This window comes from Lactuca virosa, chromosome 9 (genome assembly GCF_052849685.1).
Source record: "Lactuca virosa cultivar CGN04683 chromosome 9, Lactuca_virosa_CGN04683_v6, whole genome shotgun sequence".
Lineage (NCBI taxonomy): Eukaryota > Viridiplantae > Streptophyta > Magnoliopsida > Asterales > Asteraceae > Lactuca > Lactuca virosa.
Window position 1 is genome coordinate 269,586,479 of NC_136434.1, and position 18,543 is coordinate 269,605,021.

General features: G+C 43.5%; 1 protein-coding gene and 2 non-coding genes across 3 annotated transcripts; 2 read left to right on the plus strand and 1 right to left on the minus strand.

Moving 5' to 3' along the window:
• Positions 1–456: 456 nt before the first annotated feature.
• TRNAK-UUU (transfer RNA lysine (anticodon UUU)) lies at positions 457–529 on the minus strand. Its single transcript has one exon. It is a non-coding gene; the product is annotated as a tRNA-Lys (tRNA).
• Positions 530–3,766: 3,237 nt separating this feature from the next.
• TRNAK-UUU (transfer RNA lysine (anticodon UUU)) lies at positions 3,767–3,839 on the plus strand. Its single transcript has one exon. It is a non-coding gene; the product is annotated as a tRNA-Lys (tRNA).
• Positions 3,840–3,949: 110 nt separating this feature from the next.
• On the plus strand, positions 3,950–5,195 carry LOC145138676 (small ribosomal subunit protein uS4m-like). The gene is made up of 2 exons (XM_079072717.1): positions 3,950–5,091; positions 5,123–5,195. Exons 1-2 carry the CDS (start codon positions 4,341–4,343, stop codon positions 5,176–5,178), a joined length of 807 nt encoding a protein of 268 aa, XP_078928843.1. The 5' UTR covers positions 3,950–4,340; the 3' UTR covers positions 5,179–5,195.
• Positions 5,196–18,543: the final 13,348 nt, after the last annotated feature.

Sequence of the window (18,543 nt, forward strand, 5' to 3'; positions counted from 1 at the left end):
AGTTTGTAATTGGATGTAACTATTCAGATTTTTTCAAGAATAAATCATTCTCTTAATAGATCTCGTCTTGTTCCTCAATCTTCGAAGAATGCGGCGTTGTATTATTGTAAGTTTCCTGTTCCAAACATTTCCTTCAAGTAGACGACAAGTTTTAAATCTTAATGCGGGCATTCCTCCCTTACATGCATTTGCTTGCAACAGATTCTTACTAAGACCCCATAGACACGGTCTCGGTATCTTCACTGTTGCCCCTCTTCTCAAAGCCCTTCGAGAGGAAGATGAATGTCAATGTTCCATTTTCTTCTTTCCCCTACTATTTACTCTTCTCCTTCACTGCACACTTTAGATAGATGTTTCCATCCAATCAAAGACGGCGAAGCGCCTCTAATCTAAAGGCCAAAGAGTGCTCTTTGCGCTACTACGCATCCTTACTCATAGTATAGTGCAAGTTAGGTTTAGGTATAGCAGGACTTGAACCTGCGACCATTAGGTTAAAAGCCCAATGCTCTACCAACTGAGCTATACACCCCAAAAAAGATGTAGTAGTAAATAAGGATTAGTGCGGAAAAGAAAAGAGGGCGGCCCCTCTTCATCATATTAAAGGGGCGCGGCTTTGTATGAGGCTCGTACTGCAGAGCAAGCGAAGAAAACGTAAGGGCGCGCGCTAGCACTCCTGCAAGAAAACGGCCTAGCTAACGCGCCCCTTATTGAAAAGTCAAGGATATTGAATGATCGATATGAGAAAGAAGCGCTCAAGCATTCGAAGAAAGCCGGCCTTACTCAACAAGCACCTTTCTTAGCTTAGTAAGGTTGCTTGTTTCCACTCATTGAAGATTCTATCTACAAAAAAAGGTCAACCGGGGGGGGGGGGGGGAAGGGGGGGTACTAAAATGGCTCTCACTGACACCATCTACGAGAAGGTGAGGTCGTCTTTATTTCCAGCCGCCATACGGTTCGCCTTAAAGCCTTAAAACGGGGTGAAAAAAACCGAAAGCCCTTCTTTTAAGTTCCTCCCAGATACATGGCTTACATACCCGGCTCAACATTCTTGGAAAACAATCGAAACGAGGGTCCAGAGGAGAATTGGCCATTCAATCTTGTGAACTAATCGAGACCGAAATTAGAGAAAGAGATACGAACGGAAAGGAATAACCAATCGATGAAAGAACATGAAACCATTCTGTTTCAATAGAGGTACGAGAAAGGGTTGGGGCAATGAAGTAGGTGAAGTGGTTGGATTTTGCGAGCTGTTCCCACCACTGCTGGATGTGATTCCAAGAGCCGAACGAGAATGAATACCACACAGAAAAGTCAAGACCAGGCTCCCTAATGGAATGTTTAACCGATCCATTCCGGATCGACCGAATTGGTACGGAAGTTGTAACATGGGAAAACCACGGAAAACATGACTTATTTGAATAACCTGGTGACCTACCAATTGTAGAAGTAGGATTTTTGGCAAGCAATAAGCACTTAAATAATACAATTCATGTGTACCATCTTCTTTCTCATTTCGAGGAAAAGGTGCGGAAGGAAAAGGAAACAACGGAGGGATCCGAATCGGACCTAAATAGGAATGACATGAAAAGTCTTTTTCAAAACCTAGCATTAAGGGCGTTACGACGTTATAATGAGAGGAATGGAGAAAAACTCGTGATTGGTGTGGAGGGGAAGGTCTGTTTATAATATAGTTCAAGAAAGAGTCGTCTCATTTCCTTACTTCTTCGTTCTTTCTAATTCATTCACTTCAAGACTGGTTCTGAACGCCGCGTAACATCATCTTCAACCAACCTCCATCGTACCGGTGCGACCACTAAAGAATTGCTTATACACTAAACAGCTGCTTATATACGCTTACTAAAAGACTGACTTTTATTCATATTCAATTCATTAGGCCAGCGTGAAACTAAGAAAGATAGATGTGCCTAAGGCGTAAGCAAACTGTGCACGCTAAGAAAAGAGGAGAGATGTTCGCAATGACTACCACAAGAAAGCCGCCCCCTCTCTCTAAAAGGGCCCGCCACTTCGTTCGTACCTTCTTGGCTTAGGCTTGCAACCTCACTTACTTTATGGCCTTGCCGCCTTTTTATAGCAGAAGCTAAGCGCTTGAAAAGCGCGCTAAGAAAGGTTGCTTCTGTCGACCTTTATGTGCAACAGTCCACCAGTAGCGGAAGATAAGGTTACCGTACATACAAGAGTCTTCCAGTTCTTACGGAAGCTCTTTCTTACCAGTCAAGTAGTACAACAGCTGTCTCTTATCTTATAGCCCGGCGCGGCGGGTCGCCTTTTTAATTCAGTAGATAGAAGAAAGTATTAGATAAGGAGTAGGTGAGTGAGTCCTCGCTGACCTGAGCGATTTCGATCACCTAGCAGGCCTTTTCTTTGGTAGGTAACATCGCCAAAGCGTATCATTAGATTTGACTACGAAGGAAGGAACTCGGCAGAAGATCGGTCTGCAAGAAAGGCCTACTTATCCACGGGTTCATTGAAAAAACCGCCGTAGGAATGGAGACCTTTTGAGCGGAGGCGAACTGATCAACGAGAAAGAGGCCCTACTCACTACAAGGGAATACACCACAAGATCGAAATGCACTCATGCCTCTCCTGCATCAAGTTGACCGCCAGACTGGAGCTTCGTAACATGTTGACGAAGACCTCCGAACTGAGGGTTCGGTCAGTACAAGAGACTACTTTGTCTCCTCGGAAGAAGAATAGCCCCGCTCTCTAGCCGACTGATCCCGTTGATCAAACTGGGAGGGAACGTGTCACATTAGAGGTGAACGATCAGAGGTGTCCTCTAATCACTACGATGAGCTGGTCCCTCTTTTAGTAGACTCCGCTATGAATATTCATGAAAAAATGAATGCCTCTTTCACAGCTAACCCCATTTTCTTAATGCCGAGACTTTCTCTTTCGTCGAGCCCCAAGCTTGTGGTCCTCCTTTGAGTTTGGGTTCAAATGGATGAATCTGTCAAGTCAAGGTCAACGTACGTAGCAGCAAGGATGGTGCATCGCCTCTTTCTCGTTCTCGCTCGGGAGCCAAAACGAACACGCCTGCTACCTACTGTACTGGACCTTCGACCAGGCATTCTACCTTTGTCGAATCGGAACCAATACCACTGCATTGCGCTCGAACAGTTGAGCGGCCGCCGGCCCTTCCGTGCACAGATATAGATTCATTCTTCGTACCTGGTCCAGCCTCACAACCCTTCGCGGGTTGGTAAGAAGTCAGTCTTGTTTGGTAAGGCGGAATTTTACAAAGAAAAGAGAGTGCTCGCCCCGGCCAACAAAGACCGTAATTACATAGATAATTGCTCCTCCCCTTCTCCGTCTTTAAGGCTTTAAGGCGAACCGTATGGCGGCTGGAAATAAATACGGCCTCACCTTCTCGTAGATGGTGTCAGTGAGAGCCATTTTAGTACCCCCCCCCCCCCCCCGTTGACCTTTTTTTGTAGATAGAATCTTCAATGAGTGGAAACAAGCAACCTTACTAAGCTAAGAAAGGTGCTTGTTGAGTAAGGCCGGCTTTCTTCGAATGCTTGAGCGCTTCTTTCTCATATCGATCATTCAATATCCTTGACTTTTCAATAAGCGGCGCGTTAGCTAGGCCGTTTTCTTGCAGGAGTGCTAGCGCGCGCCCTTACGTTTTCTTCGCTTGCTCTGCAGTACGAGCCTCATACAAAGCTGCGCCCCTTTAATATGATGAAGAGGGGCCGCCCTCTTTTCTTTTCCGCACCAATCCTTATTTACTACTACATCTTTTTTGGGGTGTATAGCTCAGTTGGTAGAGCATTGGGCTTTTAACCTAATGGTCGCAGGTTCAAGTCCTGCTATACCCAAACCTAACTTGCACTATACTATGAGTAAGGATGCGTAGTAGCGCAAAGAGCACTCTTTGGCCTTTAGATTAGAGGCGCTTCGCCGTCTTTGATTGGATGGAAATATCTATCTAAAGTGTGCAGTGAAGGAGAAGAGTAAATAGTAGGGGAAAGAAGAAAATGGCACATTGACATTCATCTTCCTCTCGAAGGGCTTTGAGAAGAGGGGCAACAGTGAAGATACCGAGACCGTGTCTATGGGGTCTTAGTAAGAATCTGTTGCAAGCAAATGCATGTAAGGGAGGAATGCCCGCATTAAGATTTAAAACTTGTCGTCTACTGGAAGGAAATGTTTGGAATAGGAAACTTACAATAATACAACGCCGCATTCTTCGAAGATTGAGGAACAAGACGAGATCTATTAAGAGAATGATTTATTCTCGAAAAAATCTGAATAGTTACATCCAATAACAAACTACACGAAAGTTGCCCCTTTTTCATGGAGATTTACCCATCACAGAGATGCATAGAGGAACAGAACGAACTTCATATATCCCTTTTCCACTCAATCCAGAAACAAGATCGGACGTTATTCCGGTTCGTCTCCATTTTAGTGAAACTTTTCCTCAAGCAAGGCAGCCGATAAGTCATCGAAGGCTTTTTGTTAATAATGTAATAGTCAGCATTACTTCTTTTCAAGTTGCCCAAGGTGATTTCATATCTTTTAAAGAAAATGATACTCTAATCTATTCAGAAATAAGGAGATCCTTCTATATCGAAATTTCAGTTTCTAAAATCATAGGAAAATTCCTGGATAGCCCGGTAAGAATGTGGAGAAGAACCAAAACGGAATGGTTCCGCTTACTTAAAACTAAGAGGGGATGTCGCCTACTACTGAAAGACCCGTTTTTGCAACAGTTGCGTTCTTCTATGCAAGACGAAGACTTAGAAAGAACAAAGAAGTTTGGATCCGAAAAAGTATGCTTAGGTAGTTCTTTCGCTGAGCACAAGAGAACAAAGAGGCATTTTTATCATTTCAAATCGAAGAGAAGGAACGAAAAAACCCTAAATCTTACTACTAGAAAAAGATGTCCTATAGTTTACAACTCTTCTTTCTATAGTAATTTGACCTCTTTCTCCACCCATCAGTCTTCTATGAAGAGAAAAATAAAAAGCTCTTCCCTATCTACTCATTATTCGGAGGTGAAACATAGAACACTAAAAGATGTGCTATCTTATGGACCTAACATAGGTCACACCCTTCACGTGCGCCAAGAGCACATTCGATAGCATCCTCTTAAGGTTTAAAGATCCAAACCTTCTTCTTCTTAGCGGAAACGCACGTGGCCAAAACATCTAAAGATCGGCATAGTCGCTCATAGGGGCCTATCTATCCGGATAGAGGATAGTATATATCTTGATTCACTATTTCCATTTTTCTTTTTATATTTCTTTTTTTTCTCTGTCTCGTACAAAGCAATGGGAGGCAAGCTCTGACGGCAGGATGTGACCTTGGCTTTCGCCCTGCTACCGCTGTTCTAAGTTCTTCTGACTAAACGAAGTTAAGACTAAAGTTTCGGAACTTAAGTTTGCAACTTTTTTCAGCAAAGCTTAGTAAAAATCCCTCCTTCGGCTACCTTGGATCAAGGGTAGAGATAGTAAGTAAGTCAAAGGTAGATCAACAAAAGTCTTAGTATGGGAAGAGTCAGAGCGAGGGGAGAGACTTTCTAAACGAAGGTTAGTCTAAGTAAGGAAATGGGCACTCTGCTCACATCGAAGTAACTGTTGTCTCCCTTATGGTCGACGTTCTCTCCTCCCATCCTCTCCTCTCCCTACCGGTCGCCGAATATAACTCTTCTTTGTCGTTCTGGTTGGCTTAGGGCGGTCGAACTCTCCCCTCCTCTCCTTAACAGTCGAGTGATTTCTCATTCTCTCTCCCTCTTTCTATAGATAAGCGGGTTCTTCGATCATTCTAATGAAATAGGTTCGTTAAAGCCAATTGCTCGAATTCTGTTTTAGATTCCTATTCCACTCCAACCGGTGCAGAACTCTTAACCTTTCTAGGACCCTCTCTACGACAAGGTGCTGCTCTACTCTTTCCACTTGCACCCTCGTGTATAGCGGTTGAGTTCTTCGCCTCACGATTTGGCTACCCATCGGCATTCCCTCTCTGTCTAAAGTGAGAGGGGTTCTCTGCGCACAGTGTAAGATTCCCCTGGATAGGTCTCGTAGGCAGCAGCATTCGTGCTTGCCTTTGCCGTGATTGTCCGTTGTTCCCTTGGTGCGCTGTCATTGACGGTGTAAATCTGTTCATTCGAGAAAACATGTTGATCTCTTTCCATATCCTATACCCGGTTGTTGCCCTATCAAGATGTGTCCCTTCCTTTGACCCCTTTTCCGATTTCTTAGTGTTGTCCCCCTTGCGTTCCCTCCCTTTGTGAAGAATTCCATTTCTCTTTTTCTCCACTCTTATTTCTTCCTTTCTTATTCTCCTGTTGGAAGTACCTAATCTGCTTTTTGAAATCTTTCCTTTCTTATAATTATAAGGTCCTTCCCCTGTATAGAAGTCTGTGCGATTTTTCCCCTTATCTTCTGGCCGACGCTCCCCTTGCCGGTATCAGTGCAAGGGCAATTAGTACGGGTTGCCATAGTAGTCTGGATGGATTGGAACGAAGGGATGAAGGAGGGCCGGCCTGCCCAACAAGTAGACCGGAATAACTAGCTTCTAGTCCAACTAGCTAGAGCTCCAGCCCAAGCCTCCAAATCGAAGCTTCGGAGAGCCTTCTCCCATGCGATGAGATGAATTCTGTCTCTCCCTCCAACACCAGACCGTGGACATTTCATCCGAATTCCTTCAATCCTACCAGGCATTCCTTTCGGGACCCCGGACAAGGAGGGAATAAAGGCAAGCTTTGAAGAGTGGATTTCATTAAAAACAAGGCCTTACCAGCTTGACCTAAGAGGGCGGGCACCTTTCCAACCCGAAAGCTTCTTGCTGAATTTCTCTGTAACTGAATTCTAAAGTTCATCTCTTCATCTTCCCAGCATACCAAAATGAACTGAAATGGAGTTGGCTATTGAACAGCCAAACATATTTCGGCCGGCCCTCGTAGTGTGGATGGAGGATGAAGGAAGAACACCTTACTTCTTTCAAAAGACGGAAACAGAGTAATTTTTTCCCACTAGCCTAACTAATGATTTTACCTCACTTTGTTGTATTGTATGGACAAGCCTGACTTTATAGATAGGAATTCAGAAAAGAGTTCTAACTTACCTTCCTGACTGTGCTTCCTGCTTTTGGACCTATTTTCTAATCTAGTGGTAAGACTGTAGTCTACTGCAACAGGAGAAAGGAAAGCAGGCCATCATGATAAGACCCTCTTTACGCTCTCTCTTTCTGCTCGCTCCTGTCAACGAATGAATTTACTACTTGTGTCACTGACATTCCATTAGCATGGTGGACTATAGACCGACTTTCATGTTCACTCTATAGGAAGGGGACTTAGATTAATCGATTCAATGGGCGAACTGCTTTCCTTTAAAGGTAGCAAGTGATTGAAATGACAAGCTTGTAACTGATATGAAATCGGAAGACGGTAAGTTGGACGAGGAGCTCATGTACCACAGAGTGGGCAAATGCTCCCCTCTTTCAAGAGACTGTTTATGTTCTTATTTCTTTAGTCTCTTTACCTGCGAGCATGAATTCCTGAACCCAATACTAGGAAAGAGCTTCATACCCTATAGAACTGACAGATCGGCTAGCGAAGATGGCTCAGTTTCAGTAGATCCCTCACTCCTCACCGGCTTACGGAAAGAGAGCCCTAAGGGAGAGAGTTCCGGTACTTCAGGCATATCTATCAATGGGCAAAGACAGGAGAGCCTTCTATCTCTTCCAGTCTTATAAAGGAAAGAAATCAGGATGAACAGGCTTGAGTGTCGATAGGTGACTTTAAGGTAGGCGCCTATCTCTTATTATACTATAGCAACGGGAGAAGTCGGGATTGGTGCCCGGAAATCTATAAAAAAATTAGCATTTTGCCCAGATAGAACTTTTTCAATTCATGATCTGCTCTACGAAGGGAAAAGTGAAAGTCTCATTTGACAGCTATATAAGATAGACACTTTCTAATTTCCATGTCTGTCTATAAGGGAAATAGGTCAAGTGTCATTTTGCAGCTATATGAGCATGAACATCTACTTTAGAATTTGAATAGTCCTCTTAGCCGGTCGATTGGCTTGAATCTCTCTTTCTTTTGAATCGTAACCTACTATTAGTGTATGCCTAAAACTGAACTAATTACTTTTCTCTAACCAACTTATGACCAAACAAAAAATGACTTAACTAATGGCCAGATTTCCCTCTCCTCATTAAAAACTACTTCTATCTAGCTCCTCTCTTCACCATCTTTTGGTCAAAAAGAGTAAGAGTATTAAATCCCAAAAGTCCTAGGAGTTAAGCATGTTGGTGATGAACTAGTTCTCGTTCACCCCGGGTGGAATGAGTCAAGCTAGTTCCGAAATCGCCAGAGCCCTCTTGTTCTAATCTTTTTCTTAGCAACTGGCTTTCAGAAGTCTTGCTGCGAGGAAGATTAGAAACGCCTTACTATATTGAATTGAGAATAGTGGCATTTTTTCTGCAGATATGGAGTTTGTTGAGAAGACTTGCATCCTTCGTTCGTAGTGGTAATTTATAGCTGTTTTTCCAACTGAACCTAATTTACTATTTTGCGACAAGAGGGAGCTCTTACTTCTTTCATCTCTAGGTTGAGTACTAGCAAGTCAGGGAGAAGAGAAAAGCCTGGGAAGGAATCGGGTTTAGTTAGAGACAACAACGGGAAGGGGGCTCTCTCTTCTTTCAGCTGATTCTCCTTTTACTAGGCTTGGATAGATGGGGGTGTCGGTGTAAAGATCGCATGGAACAATAAATGGCAATGGAATCAAACCTCCTCCTATAGGTAAGTTCAGTCTGTAACTGAGGCTTTCTAGGCGTAGGGCTAATAGCACAATGGCGGTGCGGCTAGGCTTTGTGGGTTCGAATGCCGTTTTGAGATAACCAGCCAGGCAAGGGAAAGAAGGAAGTCTTCCTGCGGAGGGGGAAGAAGTGGCCCAGTTTAATAGATTCAATGGTCGACTTGCTTGAATCGAAGAGGAAGAGCCCACTTTCATATTGAATTCATGCTTTCATTAGCTCCTTCAGGATGGGATTGACGAATGGAACCACTAACAGTGAACCGTTCGTCTACCTCAGGTCTTACACTGAATGACCTCTCTCATCTAATCGATTGGTGAAGGATGTCTTTGAAGATCATCTGGTCTGACTCGTTACCATTAGTTCCTCTCTCTATTGTCGAGCTAGTAAAACGAGATATCCTATTGAAGTGAACGTTCACAAAGATCGGGAAGTAGTAGCCGTAAATCTATCCGCTCGTGTAGTTTTAGGCCGCAGATGTCTACTTTTCTTTAATATGGAATTCAAATCAGATCCTAGAGTTTAACCACTGGGGGAGAGTGGGTGAGCTTGCTTTCGAAAGTTTACAGTTTCCCGGCTAAAAATCACCTACTTGTTTACAGACTGAACTGATCTATAAAAAAAAGACAGAAGCGAGGAAAGGCCCCTTCGCTGCTCTCTCTGTTTTTTCCCTCGAGCGGGATTTGAACCCACGTCCGACTACCTGTTGAACTATACAAGAGGCCGCTCTACCACTGAGCTACCGAGGTGGGGCTTAAGACGGGAAATCTAAATCGGCACACACATTTTTTCATTCATTAGTTGTAACCAGCTGAGCTACCTGGACCTCTTTCCTAAAATATGCTTTTTGCTTACGCTTCTTCGTCAAGCTTTCGAGCAGAATATCCATACCTTTCTTTTAGTAGTGAATGAGATGCTTGACAATAACGCTAAATCCAGACATTTAAGGTGTAACACAATGCCTTAAGTGTGGGAGGGAAGCCTATCCGTATCCCTTCGCATGGTCGTTTTATCACGAAGTTGGCAGCGGGAGTGGGACGAGAGCTCGGCTGCGAGTATCTCCCTTTCACTGACCTGGGACAGGAGACGATTTTATGAGTTTGCCTTATTGGTATGCTCAGTGGTCATAGTGCCTTTGATTGAAATTCCATTTGCACCCGTCTCCTTCGGGGATCCATTAAAGGGATTGGAGTGGAATTTCCATTCCACCTATCCGCACCCTATCTCGCTGAAATTTAGATATGTGAGCCCGGAAACACATTTTAAAATACGCCTGTCAGGGCAGCTCTTTTTCGAACGGTACGAGCAGACCACTTAAGCAGATACCTAGACTTCCATTTTGAACCACCAAGCAAGGTAGTTGTGTAGGCGGAATATAGTATCCTTCATCGGAATCAGAACAAACTGAAGGAACGAGACATCACCAGATCAGCTTTAAAGAGCAAGCAAGAACCACTGAAAGAGGCCGCTATAAGAGCCAGCAAAGCTACTCATGCACCTGGAGCGAGCCACCTGGCGATTGAGGGGCAATCATATGCTTCTGTTAAAAAATTATCCTCTCATCGATGTTATACCGAACTGAACTAATAAAAGTTTCTCATTTAGGAAGAATGGCGAAAGAGGCCTCCTTGCCCAACTAGAGCGAAAAGCCTTATTGCGTTGCGGCCCTAAGTAGCTATGGGGTGTTGATGTACTTGGAACCTAGTCCGATTACCTGAGTATGGCTGTTCGGTAGCCGTTCAATGATAGCATGAGATCCTCGCTTCGGTAAGTTACAAGGATGAATGCAAATAGCAAGGCGCTGTGCTGTGTGAAGTGTGACTGGCTGCCCTAAGTTAAGTGCTTCCTTATTAATATTAATTAATGATCTTACTCAGTAGGAGGGCTTTCCCCCTTCTGTGCAGCCTGATTCTCTCTCTGGAAATGAAGGTGCCCTCGATTGACATTTATCATCGAATAAGGAATCCTGCCACGGATGAGAAGGTTGAGTCACAGTATAGACTCCGTTGGCTTTCGCAAGGAAGCATCTCGAAAGTTCCGCAATCTATGGTTGATGCCTCACTCGAACTCTATCCCATACCCTAATGCTAAAGCTACTCTGCCTCTCGGAACCCAAAAAGAAAGTCGGGCGCTTGGGAAGCTATGCAAAACCTGAAAAAAGGAATCTGCTTTCCATCTTTGAGCTTAGAGGTTATGATCGTCTCCTCATTAGGCTATTTTTAAAAAAGTATAGCTGACTCATCAGCTGAGTGGTTCGCCTCTTGTCCACCTGAGTTGTTTACTTCATTTTCCGACCTGGAAAACCAATGACTCTTCAGGTTAGGTTCTCTTTCAACATAGACATCCCGATGACCATGGATCAACTTCATTCCACGAAACATAAAGAAAATGAAATCTTCCTCTTAGGGCGTTCGATTCCGCGAAATGGCGACCCGTTTTGCCGGAGTATTCCGTTGTGGCTAGCATTGTTAGGAATGCTTCTGACCATCTTAGGACATTCTTGATGATGGACCCTCCGGCAACTTTAGAAGCCTTGGTTCGTAAGGGCTCTTATCTTGAACTAACGCTTTGATCTCGGCTTCTAGATCCATATCCTTTCGCATCAAGAGTACCCGCGCGTCTCAAACCCACCTTTATCCCAACAACCCCATGATGAACAGAGAGGAACCCGATGAGGGAAGTGGGACAATGTTCAGACCTTGGCTGTCACAACAAGCAACCAATCAGTTCCAGTCCCAAGGGCGGGTAAAACGAGGCCTCGACGGATGGGAACTCCTACTCTGACTATAGTTTTGCGATCTCTAAGCGGGATTTTAAGTCATCTATCCTTTATCTTTCCCTAGCGAGTGAAGAAAGAGTGGATGTTTTGAACGAGTGTTGAGCGAGTGAAGTGCCCCATAAGCTATAAGGGCGAGCTATATGTATCAATTCTATGAGCAGCGATGGAACTGAACGTAAAAAGTGCATCCAGCAGGAATCGAACCTACGAATTTGCCCGGTTGGGCGCTTTAACCATTCAGCCATGGATGCAAAGAGACTCAGCGAGTGAACTAGGTTTTGGTATTCCTTCTTGAGCTTCTATTTCTTCCGTTAAAGGAGATTCGAGAAAAGATGGAATAAGAAGACGTGTATCCAGAACGAACAAGATACGGGTTGAGAAGGGGGAGTTAGCAAAGTTAGATAAGATTGGAATGGGCATAGGAACATGTATTGATGTACCATATCGGCTAATGCTCCCAGGTTGATGCGATGTATTCCACCAGTTGACTGAAGACTTGATTATTGGTATATCGATCGGTCCAGCACGGATTGAAATAGGAGCCGGTTCGATAGGAAGCTTTTGAAAAAGCAGTGCACCCATGTAAATAAGGAACGAGATTAATACAGCGGTTAAACGAGCATCCCACACCCAAAAGGTTCCCCACATAGGTCTTCCCCGAAACCCCCCAGTAACTAAGGTAAACAACGTAGAAAAAGCACCCATTTTTGTACCGGTTCCGAAAGAGCGAAGAAAGAGGGGATGTTTTGTTAATAGGAACAAGAACGTGTTTATTGCCGTAGCGATATAAACAAGAATACTCGTCCGAGCCGCAGGAACGTGTACATAAGGAATACGAGAATTTCCACCTTGTTGAAGGTCTAGTGGTGCTACCCGAAGACTTAAATGAATAGCCATCGTTGTTAAGAACAACCGAGATCCAATGAAAATTTTCGCGTAGCTTCTGGTCTTTGACATCAAAAAAGAAGGTTGTAATAATGCAAGGGACATCTTATAATTTTATCCTAGCTAGTGGAACAATAAAGACGAAGTGTCTAATTAGAATTATGGTGCTTTGTTTCCAAATAGAAAGACACCAAATTCTCCGGGAAGCCCTATCTTTCGAAGGACTTATCGATTTGCTCCCCCTGACGAGCCCCCCTACCCGCCGGACCAACCCTTCTCTCTCTCGCGACCGACCCCTTGTTAGTTCGTAGAGCCGACGCTGGGCAGCCAACCTCATGGATCACGCGTCTGGTCCCTCTCCCGTCGGGCGAGAGCTTTCAATAAAGCATCTCTCGCTTGGAAAGCAGGAACCGGTCTGCTTTGGAGATCCCGTAGAAGTTCCCGGATCTTCAAAAGCTTCGCGGGGGACGCGACATCCAATTGTAGCTTAATCTTAGTATTTTGGAGTACACTTGAGGTCACTCCCCTATTTCCAAAGGAACAAAGAAAAGAGGAAAGCTCCATTTCTATTTCCTCTGCTGTTGGTCCCGGCGGACGCAGAGTTAAGTCCAAATCGAGTTGGGCATTTGAGGAACCCTCCTCTTCTGCACATTTTGCGTGTTCGACCAACCACTCAGAGCAAAGGTCAAGAAGACAACACAGAGTGGAAATGGTGCAAGTGATCCCAGGTACCCATGAATTCCTACACTTATTATAGTGGAAATGCCATAAAGCGCGAACCAAGATCCGTGAGACGAAAACCAAAACCATGACAAGTAATAACAGGAGATCATCGTGGATGTTTAAGTCTAAATCGAACACTAAATAATAAAAGAATTGAAAACACCACTTGAGAAGCTTTACTTCTAGCAAAGTTGCTAAAATAGTAAAAATAAGAAGGACTTAAAATGAAACCAAAAAGGAAGCCATGATTTTATTATATATCTTTGTCATTCGCTGCGGCATACCGAAAAAAAGATAGGATTTGAATCGATGACTTAAGCCCTTGCGCTATTCCCCCCTGATCGCATCGTAGACAGCAGTCAGAGTCAGTACGCTTTCTATTCTCTTTCGAAAGTGAGATCACCATCGGCTTGTTTTGTTGAAATCGAGAAAGGTCACTCCTAAAAGCAACCTTTCTCTTATATACGATAAGACGAAAAGCATTTAGTTCGATCGAGTTCTATCTATATCTATCTGCAAATCACATAAAATGGAAAGAAGAGCGCTTTTTCCAGCTAATCGAGTGCCTTTACTAGAGAGTGATTACTAAACTTAGTCTATGAAAATACAAGCGAAAGCTTGAAGAAAAGATAAAATGCGAACTTTCGCGCCTTCGAAAAGGCTTTAATTAAAGTGGATTTCGGGAATGGGTGCGTCCTCTCAGCTTTAACTTGTCGCTATCTCAATCACTAAATTCAATTTCCATTTTTTTGATTGTACGGGTGCTGAGGGGCTTCTATATAAAGAGGAAGCCCTCCGGACAGAGGGAATGGAACCCGCGCATCTCTGTTGACTTCATAACTACCTTGTTACCTTTAAAGCTTTCCTGAATTATGTCTGTCACGTATGGAATTGTAGTCTTTGGATGAACTACGGCTTCGTGTTGCGACAAAGATTTCTCTGTATCAGGTACGCATCGCAAGAGCATATGAAACAAAAAAAAGTAAAACGTCTTCTTTTTCCGCCCTCAGTCTGACTAACCTTTCTCTGTTCTGCATGAGAAAAGGTTATCAAAAGGTACTTTCGAAGGATATCGGGACTCAATTCAATTTAGTACCACCCTTCCCGCCAGTCCGCCCTTCCCCGAGTCTTTCTCTTTCTTTTGGAGTGAAAACAATAATGGAAATGAGTCATTTCACGGATAATGCTTACCGAGGAAAAATATACTTTAGCATTACAACTACCAGAAAAGAAGAGTTCAGCCTTACCCAGTTCTTTCTATTTCTCCCTTATTCGGATATAATCGGAGCTATTTAACAGAGGAACGTAAGCCAACTCCCAACTCTCATTAGCGAAGCGTTAGTAGCAATCTTTCTATCAATTACTTTCCTTGCCATCTTGATTGTCGCTCCGCACCTTACCTTTCTTTCCGGAAAAGAATTGAACCCTCACTCATCCCTTCTCCCCTTCCTCCAACTGCGCTTAGACCGACAGTGGCAAGAGCTTCTTCTTTGTTCACAGCTTGAGCAGATTCGATTCCGAACCTTTTTTTTGAGTAACTATAGTGATTCCTTCCCTTTCTCTTCCTTCTTTCCCAGAGCTACTGGCTCATTTCACTCTCTTTAAGTAACACTAGGAGTCACTCGCTTCCTAAAGCATGGGAAATCAAGAAGATCTCTTATTTATGCCCACTCTTCAAAATTGAATTTCCCTTCTTCCAAGAGCTAAATCGATGGCACTTGGGATCCTTCCCTAAACTAAAGAATTTACTTACCTTGCGCCGGTATCATTTAGCTTGAGCCGGGAACTCCTGTTTACCTTGAGACAGGTATTCTTTATTATAGATATCACCGTTCAAGCGGAAGACTAATCAGACTTTCTCTCGTCCAAAGCATGAGTGAACGGTCGATTCTCTAAGAGAGGATTTGTTCACAGTCGAGTCTGTCCAAGAGCTTGGGTAAGCATTCAAAGCAAAAGCAGTCTCCTTTCACGACCACTTTTCAGTATCAATGAGTGTTGCGGGAACAACAACCTTTTCTTCTTCTGAGTACCACTCTTGGGAAGAACATCCTTCCGCTAGCCTTAAAGCACCTAGCTCCTTAACCTTCCTCGTACTAGTGGATGAAAGACCTCTTCTGGGCAACCTATTTGCATCCTGTGCTGGTAACACCAGTTCGCATCTGGCTATTCCACTTCATATAGCAATTAATGGCATTCTCCAGTCCAATCCGATTCTGCATGAATCGCATTCTCCAGTCCAATTCTGCATGAATTGCTTTCTTTTCTCCAGTCCAATCTGATTCTGAAAAGACTGATCACGGCCTTTTGGTTGCCTCTCCATCGGGGAAATCCAGCCTTTATAGTTCAGCTAGCCTATTAGGCGCTGTGTAAGAGCTCTATGCTATATATGGAATAGCGGTAAGTGCTGCTTGATTGACTGCTTTAAAGTTTGAAACAAGTCTTGGATTCGGAAGAGAAGTAGGCGTAGAGGATATTGAGAAAGATGGTTAACTGCTTGCTAACTGCTTTAGGTTTAGGAGTGCCGGCTCCAGGCTAGAGAAAAGATAGGCTATTACTGAAGCGGCATTTTTTCCTAGAGGCATTTCTGATCATTGCCCTTGTATTGTTAGATCTAGCATTTAGTTTAGAAAGGTCAATATACCCTTTAAGTTCTTTCATTTCTGGGCGAAGGTTGAGGAATTTTTCAGGTATACCCACATCAAGATGTTCCTGAACAGTCTCGGGGAAGGCCACCAGCACCCCGACGAATGTCCCGTGGCAGCACCATGCAAGTCTTTGTTCCTCTTAGAAGCACCATCCCTATTTTTTTTATTTGAACGGAAGGAAATTCCCAAGCAAGAAACTTGGTTACCTGCATACTTGGCTCCGTTTTCTTCGAATAGAAAGCAGAGACAGCAATTTAAACATCGTTAGCAATCCTCCTGTTAGGATCATGAGGGAGAATAAAGTCTCCATCAAAAACACCTCGACACCTCCAAACCCAAATATTCCATGCTATCACACATAAGGTCGTACGCCACTGGCAATCAAAACCAAACTTAAGATCTTTACAAGAAGCATTGTTGCATAACCAGTCCGTGAATGCCAAGGAGTAGAAGGCACTTTGATGCTCAGTGGGAATAAAGATGTTCCAGATCAATTTAGCAAAGTGACACTCACGCAAAACATGTAAACAATCCTAAAAGGTGTCCACATCTAGAACAGCTACTAGTCCCCGAAAATGCCTCTCCCGTCCCGTCCTTCTCTCTTGACATGGAACCCGCGGATGTCAGCCCCCCCCCCCCCCCCCCCCGCCCGAACCGCGTCACCAAAGCGGCTCTTTTTTGGTAGAAGATAGGTCAAAAACCTATGTCAGTTCGAATCTGACGAGTCGTTCGTTGATTCGTGTGAAGAATAAATCTCGTTACTCAGGATTTCTTTATCTCAGTCGATTTGATGCGTCATAGATAGATAATCGACCCCTTTCTACTCACCACCTCAAGCCAAAGGGTCTTTTTCCTTCGCCTGACTTCCCGAGTAGAGACTTTAAACCAAAGAAGTAGGGATGTTAATCTCATTCCTTTTGCTTGAATGTGAAAGTTGTACGATCTGGTTCTATCTCTAGGAATTTACTACCGGTGGTGGTTGAGAACTAAGAACCTCTCCTATTGGAAGGAATTTGTACCACTCATTTTTCCAGGATATGGAACAGGCTCGGGCAGGAAGGGGCTCGGTATTGGTAACCTCCCAGACCCTTCACAGACCGTCCATGAGCGTCAAAGAACTCTGGACTTTGAGCCTTAGAAAAACCTATGGCGGGACAGATAGACAGCAGGGAATCTTTCTTTATTTTAGATTTTTTTGTTAAAAAAATGATTTCGATGAAGTGAGTGTGATATACTCTTATGTTCTCTCTACTCGCTTCGGCGACGAGGCAGCAACCAAGGATGAGTAAAGCCGTCAGCTTATAATGCTTCTTCTTCTTCCATTCCTTGGTTCTCTGGGGTTAATTGCCTAGCCTGTCCCGGCCCTTAGAACACGGCAGTTTCGTTTACTTTTCACGGACCTTCTTCAAACTGGCCTTTGGGCTTGGACAAGCGGGGCCTATTGGGTAGAACATAAAAGATTCGCGGAATCTACAACTATACATATTTGATGGTGAAATCAAGTGTTGATACATTTGATACCTCGTGCAAGTTCTAGTTTATAACCTGAAAGAGGAGCTATTTGATCTTGTTCACCGAAGCTAATGATTTGAGATCTTCTACCTTAATCGCTTAACAGCAGTCTAGTCTCTTCTGGGTATGAATCTGAGCCTTAGCATTAGTGCCTTGGATCCTAGGACTAATTACAGGGAATGGATGATGGAAGATAGAGATGACATCTCTTCCTATGAAAGATTGTCAATACCGGGAACATTCATCTAACGATTCAACTATATTGAAGGTTTTATAATCTTAGTCTGAACTAGCAATGCTATGGTACTTGGAACTCTTTTATATAAAAATAATAGAAAAAGACTAGAAGTTATTCAATGAATCTACTAAGAGTAAACTAAGAATAAAGAAGCAAACTCGTTTATTTAACATAACAGAGAAATCTCTTCTTTTTAAGACTTTTTAAAGATAAGAAAAGATGCAACAAATCACTTTCTTTCTCCTTAGCCTTAGTACATATTAGTGCTAAGGGTTGAAAAACTTGAACTTGGTTAGTGTTAAGTCACCCGTACAGTATCGAAAAGCACATGTGAACCCGGAATAAAGGGACGTTTGAGCGGAGCTATAGTGCTTCGATTCCCTCTTTTCGGGTAAGAAGTGAATAGAGAAGGCTACCCCGAGGACTCTAATTTTATGGCCTCTGAGAGGGAATAGAATCTGACTGCCCCGCACCATGCTAGCATTCATTCAAAGTCGACAAGAGGAGGTACTCACTTCAATCTACAATCGGCGGTGGGAGCTCTTTTCTTTTGAGTAAAGATATTACGAAGGGGAAACTATTCAATTAAGATAGGAGAAGGTTATTCAGCTGCTCAACAAGACTCTATGAGCGTTGCTTGAGTTGTTGAAGGAATTAAAAAGACCCTTCGTAAAGCACTCAAATGACAATTCCTGCCTACCCTATTACATAGCCTCTCACATTTGTTCGAATGTAATTCTTCCTTTATTACTTAATTACTCATATAACTTAACTGGCTAGCTTGCCTAAGTAAAGGACTGCTGCTTTCAAACTAACTAGCCAGAAGAGGAGAGCGCTAACTTGTCTTCCCCAGCTTTCCTTTTTAAACTTTCATTTCAATGGAAGACTCCCTAACTATCTAAACTGATAAAACTGCTACTAGCTCACAAGAAGAAGAGAAGAAGGGCCCTAGTCTTCAAATCGGGATTTCATAA

Excerpts from the sequence above, each read along its gene's own strand:
- LOC145138676 (XM_079072717.1), top strand. The coding sequence starts at position 4,341 with ATGCATAGAGGAACAGAACGAACTTCATATATCCCTTTTCCACTCAAT. Across the intron at positions 5,092-5,122 it reads TCACACCCTTCACGTGCGCC|TTAAAGATCCAAACCTTCTT; the intron begins AAGAGCACATTC and ends TCCTCTTAAGGT.